Raw genomic sequence first — 20,099 nt, forward strand, 5'->3', positions numbered from 1 at the left:
AAGAAGACAGTTTCTCAGTTTGGTAAAAATGAAATCAAATAGTGTTTATTAACTTACTGAGGCGCTTTCTACCATTTAAACAGAATTAAATCTTTCAAATGTTTTATTTCGGACAAGCTTTTACATGAATATATCCATTTGAATATCTTCATCATAAAGTCAGTGAACAAATTTAGAGCTTAACTTGTACAATAAATGATGAAAAAACTTGATGTCAAGTGAAATGATTAATTAACCCTCCTGTGACAAAATACATGACTCTCTCTATTCACTTCCTCTCTGCCTTCTGCTTTGAGGATAAACAGCAGGTTTTAGTGACAGGCTGGAGGAGACTGACCTGGTTCATTCCCTGCTGGGCCGATTGCTTTTCACGACCACTGAGGGCCTGGATCCAGCTATAAAGAGTGGAGGATAATATGTCAAAATGCCACAATCACAGTAAATCTTTCATACTGTAAAGCTGTCTGGTTGGTTGAACTACATTCAGTCTTTTACAATCATTAGAAATCCAGTACATTCTTATCATCTTGAAAATAGATTCCTCTGGATTTGACTCATATTTGCTGAGTGACAGAAGAGAAAATATACAGTAACAGCACCAAACTTTAATATTCTTCATAGCACTCATGTGTTCAAGTTTTAAACCCTCCAGAATTGTTAAACATGTTAACTGTAATGTAATATGTATGCAAAATTAAGACATCTGACGGAGGAAATATCATGTCAACCAGACTATGATTTAAAAAATAAAAGAAGATGATCTCAGGAAACAACCATCAGCAAAGCAGCTGTTCCTTAAACATTACTGCATAACTTGACTTCTCTTTTAGCCTCATAAATATTTGGTAGGCCTCTCTTTGTCAAACAATCTTTAGTTCAATACAAAATGCACAGTTGGTGGGTTTGTGCCAAAGGACATGGCGATTATCTACAGCAAGTGCACTTGAGGATTATTTTCACAGTTCAAAACATCGCCTTGCTTCTGACAAACAAAAGCAAAAACAGGCTTGTGAACAGTGTACATGATGGCTGGATGTTTCAGTCCGATTTAACAGTGCGGTTCGCAAGGCCGAGGACGGAGCAGTGTGAGGGGTGAAGTCTGTGAATGTCAGCTTTTTCTCTCTCTGTTTACTCGGCTTTCTCTTTGACTCCTTCTTCTGGCTTCCCCGGCTCGGGCTCCTCCAGCAGGGCTTGTTGTCTCTCCCTCTCCTTCACCAGCTGCACGCCACAGTAGGTCACAAACAACACGGAGAGGGTGGACAGAGGGAAACCTGGGAGGAAGACAGAAGAAAAGAAATAGGAAGTGACAGGAACAAAAAGAAGAAAAAACAAGAAAACTACCAAGCCTAATGTCTGACAGAACAAGTTTAAGGCTCATTTATGCTTCAGCACGTACGAAAATAGATCTGTGAATTTAGAACTTTACAACCATCATTGCCCTCATATTAACGTGTCTATTATGCTGGAGTAGATATTAAAAAAAAAACAAATCAGCTAGAGGTCCCACCTTTCACAGAGCTTCTTATGTTGTCTGTCTTTGTGCCCAGGTGAGCTAACATCATTGATATGTTTGTACTTACAAATAACTCACTCATTATTTATTGCCATTTCCTCAGAAAACTCTTTTATGTACCACCTTTTTTTCCCCAAATGCTTCTTCTTCATTGTGTTTGCTACTCTGGGTTAAACTGTTGACTGCATTGCTCAATACTGCCCCACAGTTGGCAGCGGTATTGCTATGTTTGTCCCTAAAAGCCTATCCCCAGGGAAGTTAAGAGCTACTGAAAAGTATGCAGGGATCAAACAGGATGGAAGGATTTTGAATTAGTCATCATTGAAACAAAGGGAACTGCAGATAGCTGAGAACATGAACACCGATACAGCAGCCAGGAGCAGGACGGGCCTGGACAGAGCAGAAAGGAATGTATCCTCAGGGCCGGCAGCGAGAGAACCATCTCACTCCCCCTGTAGCTGGTTGTTCATGCTCAGGATGTCCGGGTTTAATAGCAGCAGCAGTGATGGGAGAGCTATTGATAAGAGGACTGTGCTGAACTATCCAATGTGGACTCTTTTGTCTTTGGGACTACTTTAAGTAAACCAATGTTTGGATTTCACTGTTTTAATGGTGGTTACAGTTGAGATCATCAGTTCACGAGGACTAATATGAGACAAGTTATGGCAAGACTAAATTTTCATTACCTGTTGGGGGGATATGTTGGTGTTTTGGTGGTGGATGGTTTTTGGCTGATGTAAACTGCTAATTTATGGTAGCAGCTAATGTGTTCTAGGGCTAACTTAGAGCTAATGGTGCTAATGTAAAGCTAAGTGCTGCTGTTTATTCGTTAACTGTAGGCATATATGGTGCAACTGACTGCATGTGTGTAAGGCTCTGTCCACATGGAGACAAATTCAGGAGTATTCATAAAAGTTTTTTGTCGTATCGGCGTTTCATCCACGTGGAAACGGCGTTTTGGGGGACTGTAAACAATACTTTTTGAAAACGGGTCACAGCGTGAAAAAAATCCGTAAACGACTACCGTTTCGTCTCCATATCTTTCTTAAAACAAATATGTCAAACAGAGCGTAGCTCTCTTTAGACACCTGCGCGGGTCCGGCCAAAACAACAATGGCGGACAGGGTTGTGTTCGTGCTGCAGAAGCCACCGAGCTTGTTATGGCTTTTACAGCAAAATCTGATGCTCCTTTACCACCGCCGCAAAATCCATACACCATATGCTCTTAAATCCAACACAGAGAACAACCAGAAGGGCAACTAGAAGAAAGTTTGAGTCCGTTTTCTGTGATCTTCTTCTCTCTTTTGGTGCATTTCCGTGGCAGCGTTACAACGCTACTTACAGGCTTGGCACATATACTACAGCATTTTCAGTCATTTTCAGGGGTTCTGTGCTTACGTGGATATTTCCTGAAACGATCCTGTCTTTGTGGAAAACTTTTTCAAACTGAAATGGCAAAATATTGTTTTTGTCTCTGTATATGGGGCCTAAGGTTTGTTTGTTGTTTGTTTAAATAACTTACAAACAGAAAAATAAAATAATGTCTTTCTGCAGCCATTTCCTGGTCCAACCATGTGTAATATGTTTTATTTATTTATTTATTTACTTAACCTTTGTTTTACCAGATAAAGACCCACTGAGATCAAGATCTCTGCAATAACAGGGTGGCAATTACTCTGCTTTACAGACAGCTCAGTCTTTGGTCAGGTTCAGAGAGGAAAATGTGCTCCCAGTCCCGCTTTAGTGCAAACTTGAAGCTGTATCGCTTAGTTTCTGTTTCCCTATGCTTTTCTCGCTGTTAAATGCAGACTATTAGTCACATATGGCTATATAAAGTAAATGGTAATTGTTCTAATTGGCTGGAAATCTTAAGAACTGTCAGCCATTTTGGCCAGGGACAAAAAAGTTTAGTGGAAACTCTGGAATTAGAGCAAAAGCCAAAGGAGTCTTCCAACTATGGGCCATTTCGGTCCACTCAGAATACCTCATTATTCAACAGTAGAAAAAAAAACCAAAATAATAACTGTCTAATTAGGTTATTGATTAAGCAAAAAAAAAGTTCAGCTGTGTTGTACATTCAGTGCTATCAGTGCTAACGTGCTAACAAACTTTAATTATTATATACCTTCCTGAAAAAAAGGTTATTAATGGGGTAAAAAATTTACACTCAAACCCCTGTGTATATGCTGAACATTTCCATTCAGTGGAGTTTATCATGTTGTAGCTCCTTGTGCTCAAATTCCCTCTGATTGTGTTGATATTGTTAGCTTATGTACATCAGGGACTGTAGTGAGTATATCTCCTTTGTGTGTGTTGTGTTTCACATTTCTCCTCTTTAGTCAGGTTGTAAGGTTTTTGCTCAGGCTTTTTATGTTAACAGTTGGGCTGGTGTTTTGAAAAACAGGACCAGTCTGTTGCTGAAGCCTGCCAGAGCCTTTTTTTTTTATCCCAGTCCATTACTGCAGAAGCTGATACAGCAATGAAGGCATAGTGTGCTTACTCATAGTCTCTTTTTTTAGCTGAGATAGAGGAAGGATCCAAACCCTGTTCTTAGACAGATCACTGAGACCTGAGCAGGTTCATACCACTGTCTGTGCTTCAGGGACTCAGCCAGCATGTCCTTGTGGGCCCCACATTGGTCATATGTGGGCTACAGTATGTGAATCAGCCTATATGATCAAAAATAGATCCTACCTGTAGAAATCATGGGCATTTGCAAAGATCTCTAGATGGGGTCTGTATTGGTCTCACATGGGTTGATCCACACTTGCAGTTCACATGGGCAATCACAGGAGGGGCCACCATGGAACCCATGGACAAACCCGCATGGGACCCATATTGTAGCTCACATGTAACCCATGTGGGGCCCACATGGACATGCTGGCAGGGGAGCTTTGTGGATAACTAAAATACCAAAATACCCATCTCTGCCTTGGGTGTTTTTGTTGTGGATTGCTGCTTGGCCTACATGAAGTTACGTATGAATGTTACTTTGGTGAGAAGTATTATATATATGTATATATATATATATATATATATATATATAAAAACTCTCTATCATATGTACACTATATTTCCAAAAGTATTCGCTCACCTGCCAGTGGTGTAAAGCACGCCGCCACTGGACTCAAGAGAAGTGGAGACATGTTCTCTGGAGTGACGAATCACGCTTCTCCATCTGGCAATCTGATGGACGAGTCGGGTTTGGCGGTTGCCAGGAGAATGGTACTTGTCTGACTGCATTGTGCCAAGTGTAAAGTTTGGTGGAGGGGGGATTATGGTGTGGGGTTGTTTTTCAGGAGCTGGGCTTGGTCCCTTAGTTCCAGTGAAAGGAACTCTGAATGCTTCAGCATACCAAGCGATTTTGGACAATTCCATGCTCCCAACTTTGTGGGAACAGTTTGGGGATGACCCCTTCCTGTTCCAACATGACTGTGCACCAGTGCACAAAGGAAGGTCCATAAAGACATGGATGAGAGAGTTTGGTGTGGATGAACTTGACTGGCCTACAGAGAATCCTGACCTCAACCCGACTGAACACCTTTGGGATGAATTAGAGCGGAGACTGAGAGCCAGGCCTTCTCATCCAACATCAGTGTGTGACCTCACAAATGCACTTCTGGATGAATGTTCAAAAATACCCATAAACACACTCCTAAACCTTGTGGAAAGCCTTCCCAGAAGAGTTGAAGCAGTGGACCGACGTCATATTAAACCCTATGGATTAAGAATGGGATGTCACTTAAGTTCATATGTGAGTCAAGGCAGGTGAGCAAATACTTTTGGCAATATAGTATATTTTTGAACATGGAAAAAAAATCTGAGGATCCCAAGTATTAGGTCAGTTTCGTTGTTGTGTATCTCATTCACGTCTATTTGTTTTTTCCACTGTTTGATGTAAGATCAGAAAAGTAGGACTTTAAAGGAACATCATGTTCATTCGCCCTGGTTATTGAGATTCTTTTATTCAATGTGAAAGAAAGTAACAAAGAGGATTTTGTGTTGTGTGATATCTGGAGGACGGCACCTTCTGAGATTCTTTTTCTTTTGATGTTGTCTTCCTTGTTCTTCACTTTCACTGAAAGTGACAGAAGCGCTTTAGAAACGGCCTTGTTGTTTCCCTACCTTTGAAAATCAGTCGTCTTCCCACCAGTTTGGCGAACTCCAAGCTGTTCAGAGAGAGGACGTTGTAGAGGACGATGGCCCAGAAATTGGCGGCGTTGAACACTCCTCTGATCCTGCGTGACATGGCTTCACCCATAACACCCTGGATACAAGAGACGTGCATGTATTAAAGAATATGCTACAAAACAACAGTGTGTTTAAAGAGATGAGAGACGGAGATATTCAGCCCAATGTTTCTCACCTCTATGGTGGAAAATGGAGGGAGGGAGAAGAACTTGGCGACCCACAGCTCAAAGTTGAGGCCGAAGCAGTTAAAGAAGGACCAGATATAAACGATCTCACAGGGGCCCAGCCACAGGGTGGTGACGGTGAAGGTGCAGATTGTTGCCAAGAGCTCCTTGAAGATTCTATCGTGATCCCCACCAATGTAGTCATAAACATACCTGCAACATAATGCAACATAGCTTTAACTTGCCTCTGTATTTAGTATAAGACATAAACACTTTATTTTAAAATTAGAGTATGACTTTTCAACACTCAGAGCAGATTAACAGACCAAAACAAAAGCTCTCTGAGGACACACTTCCTTCATCCCCCAGTTCCCCCCTCCCCTCCTGCTTTCAAACTCCCCCCATCACTCCCTTCCTGATTTATCAGTGAGTGCCTGTGAGGCAGAGCAACAGAGGAATGCATATTTACATCTGTTAGATGTGCAATAAAGCGCAGCCATACAACCAAAACATGTCAGAAATCCACAGGGCCGGTCTGGAGCAGCTGATCAGACCGGGGCTGGCTGTTGTACTCACCTGTACATTGCATGATGGCGTGCAATACGGCTTTCTAGACTTCAAAACCGGTCATGTAACTCAAAAACTGTGATTGAATCAGCTCAAAATTACATAGAGTTTATTCTACCTCAGAAAGGGTCTCAGGTTTATAATAATAATAATAATAATATGATAAAAAATACAAGATATGCTTAATATGTGAGTCTCTGATTGAAACAAATAACATGAGAAAGCACATCCCCCTCAGTGTGAACTCAGAGCTGACAACAACAAACCTGGAAGGAGTCTCACTCTACTCCACAATATAAACACTGGGCAGATATGGGCAAAATCCATAGTGTACATATTGTTTTCTAACAATAAATTCAGGTGTTTCAATCAGAACTGTTGCCACAGGTGTATAAAATCAACCATCTAGCCATGCAGTCTCCATTTTCAAACATTTGTGATACTAAATGGATCCTTCGTAAGAGCTCAGTGACTTAATGTGAGGTGTTGTGATGGATGCCACCTTTGCAATAACACATTTGGTGAAATTTCCTCTCCTGGATATCCCAGTCAAGTTTAAGTGATATTATTAGAAAGTGGAAGCACTTAGGAACAACAGTCATGAAGCTGAAGACCGCCTAATATCAAAAATCAGGATCAACAACTGCCAGGTGTATGGCGCATACTATCAAAGTCACCTATACTCGACTGTTTCTATAGCTAAAGAGTTCTGAACTTCCACTGGCATTGATGTGAGCACAAAAACTGAGGTGGGAGCCACATTGAATGGGTTTCCATGGCCAAGCAGCTGCATGCAAGCCTCACATCACCAAGTCTGGTGTCTGTGTTTAAAGCACACAGACGCTGGACTGTGGAGCAGTGGAAACTTGTTCTATGAAATGACAAATCACACTTCTCTGTTTGGCAGTCATGGGCATGTCTGGGTTTGCAAGATGCCTGGAGGGCGTTATCTGCCTGACTGCGTTGTGCCAACTGTGAAGTTTGGTGGAGGAGAGATAATGGAATGGGGCTGTTTTTTCAGGGTTTGGACTAAGCCCCTTACCTCTAGTAAAGGACAATCTTTATGCTTCAGTATACCAAGACATTTTGGACAATGCTATGCTTCCAACTTTGTGGTAACAGTTTGAGGAAAGCCCTTTTCTATTCCAACATGACTGAGCCCCAGTGCACAAAACAAGGACTATAAAGACACGGTTTGATGAGTTAGGTTTGGAAGAAGTTGACTGGTCCGCACAGGTGTATTGGAACAGAGACTGTGAGCCAGGCCTTCTCATCCAATGTAAGTCATAAATGCTCTACAGAATGACAACACTCTAAAACCTAATGGAAAGCCTTCCTAGAAGAATGAAGGCTGTTATAGCTGCAGAAAGGGGGCCCACTCCATATTAAAGTACATGTATGTGAATACAGGGATTTTTGCCATAATGATATTCAGAATGTATACATTTTAGGCTTGCATATATTTAGATCAAACCCTTAAACACTCACTTGCACAGCCAGTCATTGATGCCTCTGTCAAAGTGCCTGTAAAGACAGACATTTCTCACATTAACATCTCACAGTTTTAATATTTAGTAAGGCAGGAAAAAAGAAACTTCTGAGTTGTTTTAAAGACGTACGTTTCAGCGAAGACATAGAGCATGGTGATACACTTGGGGGGCTGAGGAGGGTCCAGGTGGTCCAGAGTTGACACGGTGTTGATGACACCGAACATCATGGCTGCTTTCACCCAGTCATACACCAGGTTAGAGTAAGCCAGACCAGCTGTGAAGGTGATCATGGAACAAAAGCAGGTTTATGGATGGTTTACCAAGTTCGTATTGAATGATCACAGCTACATGATAACAGTTGGAAGTTTGATTACATATAATATGTTTAATGTAGATAGCTGTACTTTTTTACTGTTTTCACCCAAGGGCAGCGATCATCAACTGGAGGCCTGGGGGCCACATCAGGCCCTCTACAGCTTCCCATCCAGCCCCCAGAGAGTTATTAAATTTATAAAATTTGAGAATGAACAGTGTGTGTCTTTGGCCAATCGTAACACAACATATTAGCATCAAACTTAGGGATTTATATCTTCACCCTACCTTAGGGTACTTAGCCCAAACGATGCCAGTCCCGCCCCTTCTGGGTGAAAATGCTCTATCAAAATGAATTAAGATAAACTGGAAAGTTTGGGGCATTTGTGATTTAAAAGCATAAAATATTAAATTATTACTGTTATTCATAGTCCTAATCCATAATTTAGTGAGCATCAAAAAAAAGGACATTTTAAAGTAAGGATTGGCATCTAAAACTTATAAAAGCAACAACAATTTAGGTGTATATGATTCTGTTCAGACTCTAGCAGTCAAACTGGACAAACTTTCCCATCCTGTGACCTTACAATATGTATGAATGTATTTAAAATTTGGGTTGATTCTCTATTTACAAAATGTCGCTGATATGCTGGTAAATGTGTGAAAAATCTGTTTATAGACAAGCAGACTACAGCTCCTGTTGTTACAGAGTGATAGCTTCCTTAAAGTCATTAGAAACACAGTAATGGTCCCACATTTGACCACTATAATTCTCTCTAGTTTTGGCCAGAAGATGCAGAGCTTGTCTTTCTATCCTTTGTCAATTAAGGATAAAAACCACGTTCATCATGGCTTTTTTGTTATTTAATGCTCAAAATGCAGCGCAATAGCGTTTAATCGCTTTGCTACCAGTGTTTCCTAATCTACTGCCACTCAAACACGGAGCTTGCTTTCACCTAAACGGGGGCATGGTCACTCTGGAGAGTGACGTGGCACTGGTTCTATCAACGCACATCACAAGGACTCCAGAAATATGTGGCTAAAATATCTCAATCGCCCCCTTGTGGCTGGCTGCAGCGTAGGTGATAGGAACTGATCTCACTGTTAAGGGCTCAACGTTCATTTAGTTTTGGAAGGAAAAGAAAAAATATTTTTATAAGAATACGTTAATTAGACCAAAATATTAATTCTATTTTGGTTTATTTCAATGTCCCACCCCCACAGCATCTGTCAAGAAAAAGCTGGCCCTTGTACGAGTGTTGATGGCCCCTGCCCAAGGGTGTAGCTGTACCCAGCTTAGATCTCCAGAGATTTGGTAAACAAATGCAACTTAAAATGTGTTTTCATGATTTCATCACGTTTGTCTGGAATGCTAACAGTTTGTGGAAAAAATAAGTATTTATAACGATAGCAGGGGTTGTTCACAACACCGATCATCAGCCAATAAAGACAGGCAGGATTTTTTGTTGATGTTGCTTACAACATCGTATAATGGTCACTCTAAAAATGGTAAATCAGGGCATGCCGGTAGTTGAGTGGTTAAGGCGCGCACCATGTACGCAAGCAGCTCAGGTTCGAGTCTGGCCTGAGGCCCTTTGCTGCACGTCTCTCCCCCACTCTCGTCCCTGTTTCTGAGTCTATCCACAGTCCTCCTCTATCCAATAAAGGCACGAAAAGGCCCAAAAACAAATCTTAAAAAGAAATAGTAAATCAATAAAGAGGATCTATTTATATTAAAGAAAAAAGTCACATTCTCTTGGAAAAAAAAAATATTATAAATGTGTAAATGATAAGAAACCAAACTCAGAATTTTTGACTTTAAAAAGTTTTAAATGTATGACAGAAAACGTGACATTTTTGAGTTTGAAAAGTCATAAATTTAGACTTCATAAACTCATAAATTTCAAGTTTTTAAAGTTATATACTTACAACTTTATGAAGTTGTAAATTTATGAGAAACCAAACAGAGAAAACAGTGGTTTGATAGCACCAGTTTACAGTCCAAATGATAATGATAATGATAATGTCATGATTCTTGGCTAGAATCTTCCTTAGTAAAAAAGTTTAAGTTGATTATTAAGCTCTCATCAGGCCATGTGCAAGGAAAACAGTTTCATCTGGTAAGACTTTTTTCCATGCAGTGGGTGATTCTCAACTTTATAAACTCCCAAAAGTTTTGAGTCTTTTAAATTTACAACTTTTTAAACTGAATTTATTTTGTCTCATAAATGTATGACTTTTACGTCTTTTGATCCTCAGGAATTTTATGTTCAATTTATGTTTCTGTGTTGCCTTCTCATATTTCCAGAACTTTTGTAATGTATAGTTTATTCATGGTGTGTTTTGGTTTGTCTGTATGAGTTCTTTTGCTTAAAATGATGTTTTTTGTTTTCATTTTTGTGTCTGGGTATTTATACTTTGCTCTTATCAAACCCCAGTTTTTAAAAAATGCTTCACAAAAACATATATATTATTATTTGATACACCAGACTTGTATTATCATTATATACAGTAGGCCTATGTTACACTCACCCAGACACCAGTCAGACAGCTTGGTGACCAGTTTCATGTCAGTGGGGATTGTCAGGATGTAGAGGTAGTGGAAGAAGACGTCCACCGCCAGAATCACTCCCAGATGCAGCAGAGCCTTTGTGGTGATGTTCCACATCTCTCTCTCCTTACGGGTCAGCTGGGTGTTATTCGCCTGTGAAATTTTAAGTTCTCAGTTTTATGAAAAACAACATCCCAGCAAAATATTTATGTTTCTCAGAGAGACATCGATTACTGCAGTTATTCCTTAAAATAGAGTCAAACTCAATGTAGCTGCTACTACCTCACTCTCACTTTGGCTCTTCCCTCAGTCAGACACCAGCTTTAGATCAATCTTAATCCCTCACCTGGACATGATACCTGTCAAAGGTCATGACGGGTCCAAAGAAGAAGAAGGGGAGGTAGAAGTTGTATTTCAGCAGGTCACAGAAAGTGTAGTTTCCATCCTTCTTCTCACAGTTCTCTAAAGCAAAGCTCATACAACGCATGATGCTGAAGCCGCAGCCTCCATAGAACAGGATGTCTTGCAGGTCAAAGGAGCCAGTCACCAAGGCTTCCTGTAAAGTTGTTATGAACATCGTCATTATGAACTTTGCATTAGTCTCCCTTACAGATGATGCATCTGAGGTCTTTAGGCACATAATGGACTTACATTATTGACATTGTGAGTATGATCATTTTAAAAACTATTGTTTTCCTGACCAATCTGAAGTAAAATGGACAATGACTTCTTCTATGCTTTTTCAGCCATTGAATGCAATTTTCAGCTACTTTTAGGCTATTTTCAGCTGTTTTCATGCTTTTTAAAGCTATTTCTATGCTTTTTTCAGCCATTGAATTCTATTTTCAGCTACTTTTAGGCTATTTTCAGCTATTTTTATGCTATTTTCAGCTATTCTTAAGCAACTTTTAGCTATTTTTAGGCTACTTTCAGCTATTTTTAGGCTATTTTCAGCTTTTTTAGGCTACTTTCAGCTATTTTCTATCCTTTTTTAGCTATTGAATGCCATTTTCAACTACTTTTATGCCATTTTATGCTATTTTATGCTTATTTTATGCTATTTTCAGCTATTTTGGGGCTTTTGGCTATTTTCAGCAGTCCTTCCACGACTCATCTCTCAGCATCCCCACGCAATTTCAGCTGAAATTGCAATTTTGATCTAGTTTTAAGAGTTATATTTCTTTTATTATACAATTTCAAGCATGTCTTACAAATTCATGTAAAATGGGAATTTCTCCTGATGGTCATGTTGTCTTATGTCAGCTTGTTTTGGGTCATTTAACTGTCCTGCATCACTTAAAAAAGTGCGACACCCATGTCCCTTAGGATAAATACCCTCCAATAACGACAGCCATTGAAAATATGTGTATTAATGTATCATTCCAATTTTTATGTAACTTCAGTCCTCACCATATATAATGAATATTCATTCTGTTTCAAAATTTTAACCCCTTAAATGCCAATTTTGTGATTAGTATTTGATTATTTTTCAACCCCACTGTATCCCCAAGGTGTATATCCACCATTGAGAGGACATGTCAGCATTTTTACATTATCGTATTATATCAAGCACTGCAGGCCACTTCAATAAATACTTATTTGGGTGTGTTCTAGGGATGTCAGTGTGGTGTGAAAGTGGTTAAAGCAAAAGTGAAAAATGATGTATAATCTGGTATATTTTGTATGTTTGACAGTCACTGTCACATGACCAAAGCCACTTAACAACAGCTCATAACCTGAAGGTATTTTATGGTGTAGGGTTATGCTTCCTTTTAAAGCCTTAGAGAGATAAATCAATGAGAGTCAGAAGTTATTTCTAACATTTCCAAGCTGATAGGTGCAGAATAAACTTCATGACATGCCATCCGTTAAGCTGATGAGACCAAAAAACAGGGAACCCTACACATTCCGACAGAGCATTCGGTGTTTCTGCATTGAACGATCGATCAACACTCTCACCTGCCAGGCATTATAAGGCTCCAGCTTGATGGAGGCCAGTGTGGCCAGGCCAGCAGCAATGCTCAACCACTTGCTCTTGACCATGGCGACACTGTAGATGATGATGCAGTGAGACAGAACCAGAGCCATGAAGGTCCAGCCCATCGTCACCAGCACTGCCAAACCACCGTACAAGCCAAAGATCAAGGATCTGTGCTGTGGGGAAAGAGGAGCCAACATCAGTGTGAACTCATGACAAGATTCTACTGTTACTATTCAGTGTAACACACACGAGGAGTAGTGTTAGTACGAGAACACCGTTATATCTACTTTAGTGGAAAAACACCAGGATGGAAAGATTAAGAATGTGTTGGTAAAAGATAACAACATTAATGTAGGTGTGTGTGATGTTTTCAATGAGACACATGACAAATTATGTGAAATTCACAAGTTTATTAATGTTACCTTACATCCATCTATACCAATCTTCATTGTACGCATGAAACAAGACAGAAAACATGTTTAAAACATATTAAACTGTTTTAAATATGTCAAATATTCACATGGAAGACTGATCAGTACACTTAACAAACAGCATCACAAAACTAAAGCCATGCTCATGCATCAAAGCCAGTATGATAGACCTAGACCAGTGGTGTCAAGCTCAATCACAGCAGGGGCTGGAGTCTGAATTAATGTCTGACCAGAGGGCCTAACAGGGTCCACATTTAACTGTCAACCTCGTTTTTCACTAGTGATAAATGATGGTGACAAAAATTAGCAATGATGATGATGAATAAGTCAAACTTGTTTGTTCAAAAGGTCAGAACACAAAATTAAATGTTAAAATAGGCAAATATATAAAAAAGAAAGTCACAATCATGTTTTTAAGGCATAAATATGGCTTAGAATTGAAAATGGTGTACCTAAAAGGTCAAAATATGATATCAAGGTCGAAATAATAAATTGAAAAGGTCAAAATATTAGATAAAAAGTCAAAACAATGATTTGAAAAGTTAAAACTTTTAGATAAGAATTTAAAATGATCAATTGAAAAGGTCAAATTTTGAGAAAAAAAAGCGAAAATAATAAACTGACAGTTTAAAATAGGAGATAAAAAGACAAAATCATAAATTGAAAAAGGTCAAAATATAAGATAAAGTCAAAATTCTAAGTTGAAAAGGTCAAAATATGAGACAAAAAGGCAAAATAATAGATTGAAAATCATCAAAATATGAAATGAAAGCCCAAATAATAGATTGAAGCCATAATTACGCAATGCAAAATTTAAAATATGAAATGAAAACACAAATTAATTTTTTTCCCCACATTTCTTTGATCAAATTATTTTAACTCTTTTATTTTTTCACATTTTTACGACTTAAGGACATTTCATATCATCAAGGTTAAGTTTACATTTTTTTTTTTACTGTAGCAAATCAGCAGACCTCAAATTTGAGGGCCAGTTATAATAACTGTATAATATGACCTTGCAGACTGGGTGAAACTGTACCACGGGCTGGATTTGGCCCCCAGGCCTTGAGTTTGACACCCCTGAGGTAAACAGAATAAGGATTTGGTCAGTAGAAATGAACAGAATTACACTGACTAGAAAGAAAACTCCAGGGCGTTCAGATCACAGCAGCTTTGCATTTAAAGTGTTTATGAAATAAAATCCCATGCATGTCAGTATCGTCTGCAAAGCCTGTGTTCACTCCCAAACACAAAACACTTAAACATAATACAGACATTAAATGTTTGAACATAGATACGTATAAACAATATAACAGACATGCAGTATTACCTGTTCATCAGATTACAGTGCTAGCTCACGGTCATGCACACACATGCACGCACCTTTGGAGCTATCACGGTGAATATCTTGGCAAAGATAACATGACCGGTGAGAGCAAAAAGGATGTGATTGCGGAATGTAGTGAACCACATCGCCCACTCGAAGTCCGAGACATCCTGTGGGGGGAAAATGATGCATTAATAACAGGATTGTGTCATTGTGGAGTAATGGAAATGATTTTGTGAGAGTCAGGCACTTGCATCACATGGTTGAGACATCGAAACTTGAGGACCCATTAAGGCCATGAACTAAGACTAATGAAAAGGTTTTTGATAACTTTTCAGCCATTCTAATTAATGCACAACAAGGAGTTCCTTCAAATATGACCCCTGAAGTTCACTGTATTTTACCAAAAAATGTTCAATTCAATTTACAATATGGGCAATTTTTATATGTCCCGAGATAATGCACATTCCCACAAATGTTGAAATTCTGATGTTAAACTGGTTGTAGGGATTAAATATTTGAAATATAAACAGACATGCTGACCGTCAATAATCATATCAATGATGCCAGTTTTCCACGAGATATTTTTGTACCAATTTTCATTGCACTAAAGTGATTTCAGCCACAGAAAATTTTACTTCCTGTTTCATGGCAAATGAAAGATTGTCATGGCCAAACCTTTGACGATGACCTTTGACCTTTAATGATGAGTCAGCCCTGCCCAGATCGAGTTTATTCTGTGTCTGTGGTTTTAAACATAGACATAATAAACGTAGACGCCGCATTGGCCAGTGGGCTGTACATCAACACCGCCGCCATTTTGCCAGAGGTGTCTACATTTACTATGTCTATGGTTTTAAATGTCACTGAGCTGTCTGACTCTGCCCCCCTCTGGAAATGGGTGTGGCTTAATGGATGTAAGCTGGAAGCTGAGAGGGAATCAGGAGAGGAGGGCAGAACTTTCCTCCAAGCAAAAGGCTCACCAAACCCGGGGGAGGGGCTAACTCCCCACATGACATCATGAGGGGAAAATCTGAGAACAGCTTGTTTTTAGGCAGGCCAAGGGCCCATATTTTTGTCAGAAAAGCCTGAAAAAGTGATTTTTGCGTAATATGTCTCCTTTAAAGGTGCCACACTGACCGGCTGACTGAGAATGTGCACTCACTATTGACAAGTACTGTAATGTCATACAACCTCACTTAAAAAACACCAGCCTACCTCTTTATGGAATTATTTGAGTAACTTACCATTTTCCTGCCAAAATAATGCCATCCTGGTTTTACACTTTCTTTGAAGGACTTTCTGTTTATATTTTCTGTTGAGAAGAAAACAAAAGATGCTCATTAAAAACATTAAACTACATTAAAATGTTAAATCAATTAGGTATAAAATGTTCATTTGAGGCCATCTAGGCTTCTCAGTTGAGTTTTGCCAATCCAAGATATAAGGCAGCTTCATGCTGAAGGATTTTTCAAATAATCATTTTAAGCAAGAATTACAAAGGTGTCAGAGCTCATTCAATCCATTTAATAACAACAAATATTACATAACGTACTCACTGGGAAGTGTTTCTATTTTGGATGCTGACACAACTACACACATACTTTCCTAACCTGGTTTCAGAAGATTAGTTCACTCTAACTTGAGTGAAACGCTCAAACAGAAACAGTTTAAAAATGATAATAATGACAGTTATCTGGCTGGTGTGAAAGCGTTTAGTACACAACAGCAAACAGGATTGCCTCATGCCCTTACAGTACATCATGCCTGATCACACTAATGGCCATGAAAAAGGATATGAAAATGTGAGGGTCAGGGAAAGCCTCTTAGTTCTGGGAACAGGGCCAGGCTTCTATTACAGAGCTACTGTAGCGTGCAGACCTGAGCGGCAGTAATGCCTGCAGACTGAGCAGCCAAAAATGGACATTTTAAGACACAGAGAGTAACTCTTGAAGAAAGACAATCAGGACTGACAACATGAGTCGAGTCTCGCCAATCTCACAGCTCAGACAGTGACAGACTGTGCCATTCACTGGATTACACTCAGACCATTCAGGACGTTGTGTTAGGAGGACAGTTTTTATTGTAAGAAAACATGCAAACAATCAGCTGTTTTAGGATCTAAGGCCTGGACTTTGCATCAGAATTGTAGCCTGAAATATCTCTATCATAAAAATGATTAAAAAACTAATTAGAGCATCTTTAAATTGTCCTCATATTAATGGGCACATGCAGGAATTCATTAGGGGTTTGGTGTCTCTTTTAATCTGCTAAATGTGCCCCGTTACACAGTCTTAGGTTAAACAGAGCACTGTTTCATGGCTCCAACATAATAAATTTGCATCTTAATGTTAAGTGAATATTCAGTACGATTAGTAATGTTTCCTTCTTCACAAAAATATTGATGGTTCTGGAGCAGCTGCTCAAAAAGCCTCATTCACTCTGCCTTGAGTGGATTACACTCAGGCATTTTGTTATTGATTTGGAACTGAGTTACAGCCTCAGTGTGGCATGTGCTCTGGACATCTCTTGACATGTTGTGCACTCACCACTTGAAGCTTCGAATATCCAACTGCCTGCCCATATCAAGGCCCCGACGAGGACGGCTCTGTAGAGATACAGCTCATATCTGGGGAGGGCAGCCTTGATCCCCATGGTGAATTTGCACGCTGGAAGCCTAAACAGGGTAAAACATAATCACTTGCACGTTATCAGACAAAAAGCATGGGTATGCAGAAAAACAGACAATTACGAGAGATCCAAAACATGTGCATGGGTGTTTGCACAAATTTAGCAACCTTGTGTTCTATAGTTTTCATGTGTGACTGACCTTTATATGACAAATGTTCTTAAGTCAAATATGCACACAAGTTAGACCATTACATTTGTCTAATTTCTGCTTAAAACTACCTGATTGCCCTTGATAGAAGCCACATTCATCCTACCAGTGTTAATTTTGTCAACTAAAATTATGACTAAAACTACTCGTCAACAGCCTTTTTTCCATGACAAAAACTAGAGTAAAACAAAAACTCTAGAGGACTTAAAAAACATGAGTTGCATGCAGCTCTGTTTCATACTGTATATTAAAGACCCTGTAAAGTGACATCCAAAATTTTTGTCTTAGCACACTGGATATATTGGAATATGGTTGCTGTAAATATGTGAAAACACTGAGATCTGCATGTGCCTGAATTTTGGATTTAGTCCATCAGAAAGTTTTCACCTCTTTCCTGGCTGGGTTTAATGTGGGCAGGGCCAATATGTGGGATGGTGATGTCACCAGCCCTCATAAGGGAATAACCCCGCCCCTTCTAACACTACAATATAAAACCACAGGGCAGATCATCCCAGTACAGTCTGTTGTTAGCTGATGTCACTGCCTTTATTGAAAGTTGACAGTTTGCAGTTTTTTTGTTAATTGTGAGCTTAATTTTCCAAATCTATCAGCCACAGTGGTCTATGGATCATTTAAAGCATCATAACAGAGATTTGAGCCAGAAAACGGACTCTGTCTCTTCTCCGGCCAGTGTTAACCCCTTAAAGCCTGTTGTATCATATCTGATCCATACTTTAATGGTACCTCTATCTAATCAATATGCTCATAAATAACAAAAAAAAACTTCTGAATACAGTCTGATAAATGATAAAAATGCCCTCAAGTGGATTATCAGTGAACAAAAACTCCTAACATATCAAATGAGATACAATAAATATATATGTTAAATTTTATGGACATTTGGATTTTTTTGGATTTCAGCAGAAAGTGAAATAAACATTTCAATTCCAAAAAATTAGAGTCTTATTGCTATAATTTGTGTTTTCAGGCTTTAAGGGGTTATTTCATCAACTAAAACTATGACTAAGAATGTTTGTCGACAGTCTTTTTTTTCATGACAAAAACTAGACTACAACTAACAAAAATAGATCTGTGATGACTAAAACTGACAAAACCTAAGTTTAGTTTTCATCAAAATGACTAAAACTGGACTAAAATGTTCTGTCAGACATTCAAAATCTGTGATATTTCTCCACTGTGGGTGGATCTGTCAAAATGCATCTGTATCTATTCTGCCTCTCAGCTGTAGAAAGCAGGGACTCCAGGTTTGGCAGAGTGCAGAGAACACACTACTATGATTTGGTACCAGATTTAGGCAAGAAAATAAATGCTTGGACTAAAAGTAAAGACTAAAATGTGAGGACTTTTATGGACTAAAACTAGACAAAAATGTTTCGAGTTTTTGTCGACTAAAACTATAAAGGATACAAATGACTAAAGTGCATTTCATTTAAAGACTAAAACTAAAATTAAAAACAGCTGCCAAAATTAACACTACATCCTACAGACCCAAATTAACATCTTATTTAGAGATATTACAAGCAAAAAGTAAGGCCTTAATTGACTGTATAAAGTTGAATTATAAATGTTTACTTTAAGAGTCTTCAAATGAGAAAGTCAAGATGCTTATTTGAAGATATTTTACAATAACAACAACTCCAGGCCTTCTTTTTGCTTTTAATATCCTAAATTAAGGTTTCTACCCAGCTATGTAGTAGGGTATCTTGAGTAGAAATCAGACTAATACATTTGCCAGGATAAGATACTTATGCAGTGTGAGACATAATAGCTTTTCGTACCAGACTGTGTGGGCTACTGTACACAGGTATGACTCATATATCAGACCTTAAATCGGCACAACAACACATAAAGGTTGCTTGCATCACTGTAGGGAATCACTGCAATATTTTCAGCACAAAGAAACAACAGTTTGATAAAATGTGTATCATAAACACACAACAGTAAAGATGATGTACACTATTTAGCACAGGCTCCTTGTGCCAAACAGACAGAGGTGTTTTAAAGAGGTGGCATTTCACTAATAAGCCTTTAGGATCCACAGGGCAGAGACTTAAATAGGACTGCAGAGGAATCAGCACCGTCAGCTGCGCAACCCTACCTCTCCTTCCTATTATAGCTCTTGCAGTTGGTCTGCTGTACAGCAGGGCAGCTGCAGTGCTATGTGATCTGAGAGGCGCTGGGGACTCACTTCACAGAATATTTAGCTCTGACAGGAATGACCAAGAATGGTGCATCAGAGCAACAATACAGGCAGACAGCTACTTCACACTGACAACAAAAGGCTACACTCATATCTGAGTGAGTGTGTGTGGCTATCAGGCTCATAAAGTTAGAGTTAAAGGAGTTGGACTAACAACTTGTCCATGCCAAGATGTAACCATGGCTAAGCAGGACCCCAGCAAAGCCTCCTGCATACAAATAGAGGATTACTGTTCCACTGCTCATGCATTCAGAGCTGGTCAGACACACGCTTTTTCCTTCTGGTTTCTCTTATTTTCAAACCTGTAAAATAATCAAATTCACTTGTTTTTACTAACCTTGTATTCGCTTCACACTTTCAAGATGAGCAGCAGTGTTTACAGCCCGACTCTCCTCTGTAGAAAGGAAAGAAAAGAAAAGAGGGGTGGCTGGCGGTGGGTTTCTAATTCATCCGTCTTGTGGGGGCTTTTTGCCGCTGCCGCTCCCTGCGATCACCAGCCTCAGCCAGTCGGG

The 20,099-nt window shown here is 39.2% G+C and overlaps 1 protein-coding gene across 2 annotated transcripts; it reads right to left on the reverse strand.

Moving 5' to 3' along the window:
• Positions 1-74: 74 nt before the first annotated feature.
• Positions 75-20,099, reverse strand: hhatla (hedgehog acyltransferase like, a). Of its 2 annotated transcripts, XM_041803899.1 has the most exons (13): positions 19,925-20,099; positions 17,077-17,204; positions 15,775-15,842; positions 14,584-14,697; positions 13,192-13,212; positions 12,748-12,942; positions 11,135-11,344; positions 10,770-10,941; positions 8,055-8,199; positions 7,924-7,959; positions 5,880-6,081; positions 5,639-5,780; positions 75-1,271 (listed from the first exon to the last, which is right to left on the reverse strand). In XM_041803899.1, the coding sequence occupies exons 2-13, from the start codon at positions 17,180-17,182 to the stop codon at positions 1,129-1,131; spliced, it is 1,554 nt and encodes a 517-aa protein (XP_041659833.1). In that variant the 5' UTR covers positions 17,183-17,204; positions 19,925-20,099; the 3' UTR covers positions 75-1,128. The 2 variants fall into 2 exon arrangements, with proteins under 2 accessions (XP_041659833.1, XP_041659834.1); XM_041803900.1 differs by lacking the exon at positions 13,192-13,212.

This window comes from Cheilinus undulatus, linkage group 13 (assembly GCF_018320785.1).
Source record: "Cheilinus undulatus linkage group 13, ASM1832078v1, whole genome shotgun sequence".
Lineage (NCBI taxonomy): Eukaryota > Metazoa > Chordata > Actinopteri > Labriformes > Labridae > Cheilinus > Cheilinus undulatus.

Excerpts from the sequence above, each read along its gene's own strand:
- hhatla (XM_041803899.1), bottom strand. The coding sequence starts at position 17,182 with ATGGGGATCAAGGCTGCCCTCCCCAGATATGAGCTGTATCTCTACAGA. Across the intron at positions 14,698-15,774 it reads ATTATTTTGGCAGGAAAATG|GATGTCTCGGACTTCGAGTG; the intron begins GTAAGTTACTCA and ends TTCCCCCCACAG. Across the intron at positions 11,345-12,747 it reads AGCCTTATAATGCCTGGCAG|GAAGCCTTGGTGACTGGCTC; the intron begins GTGAGAGTGTTG and ends ACAACTTTACAG.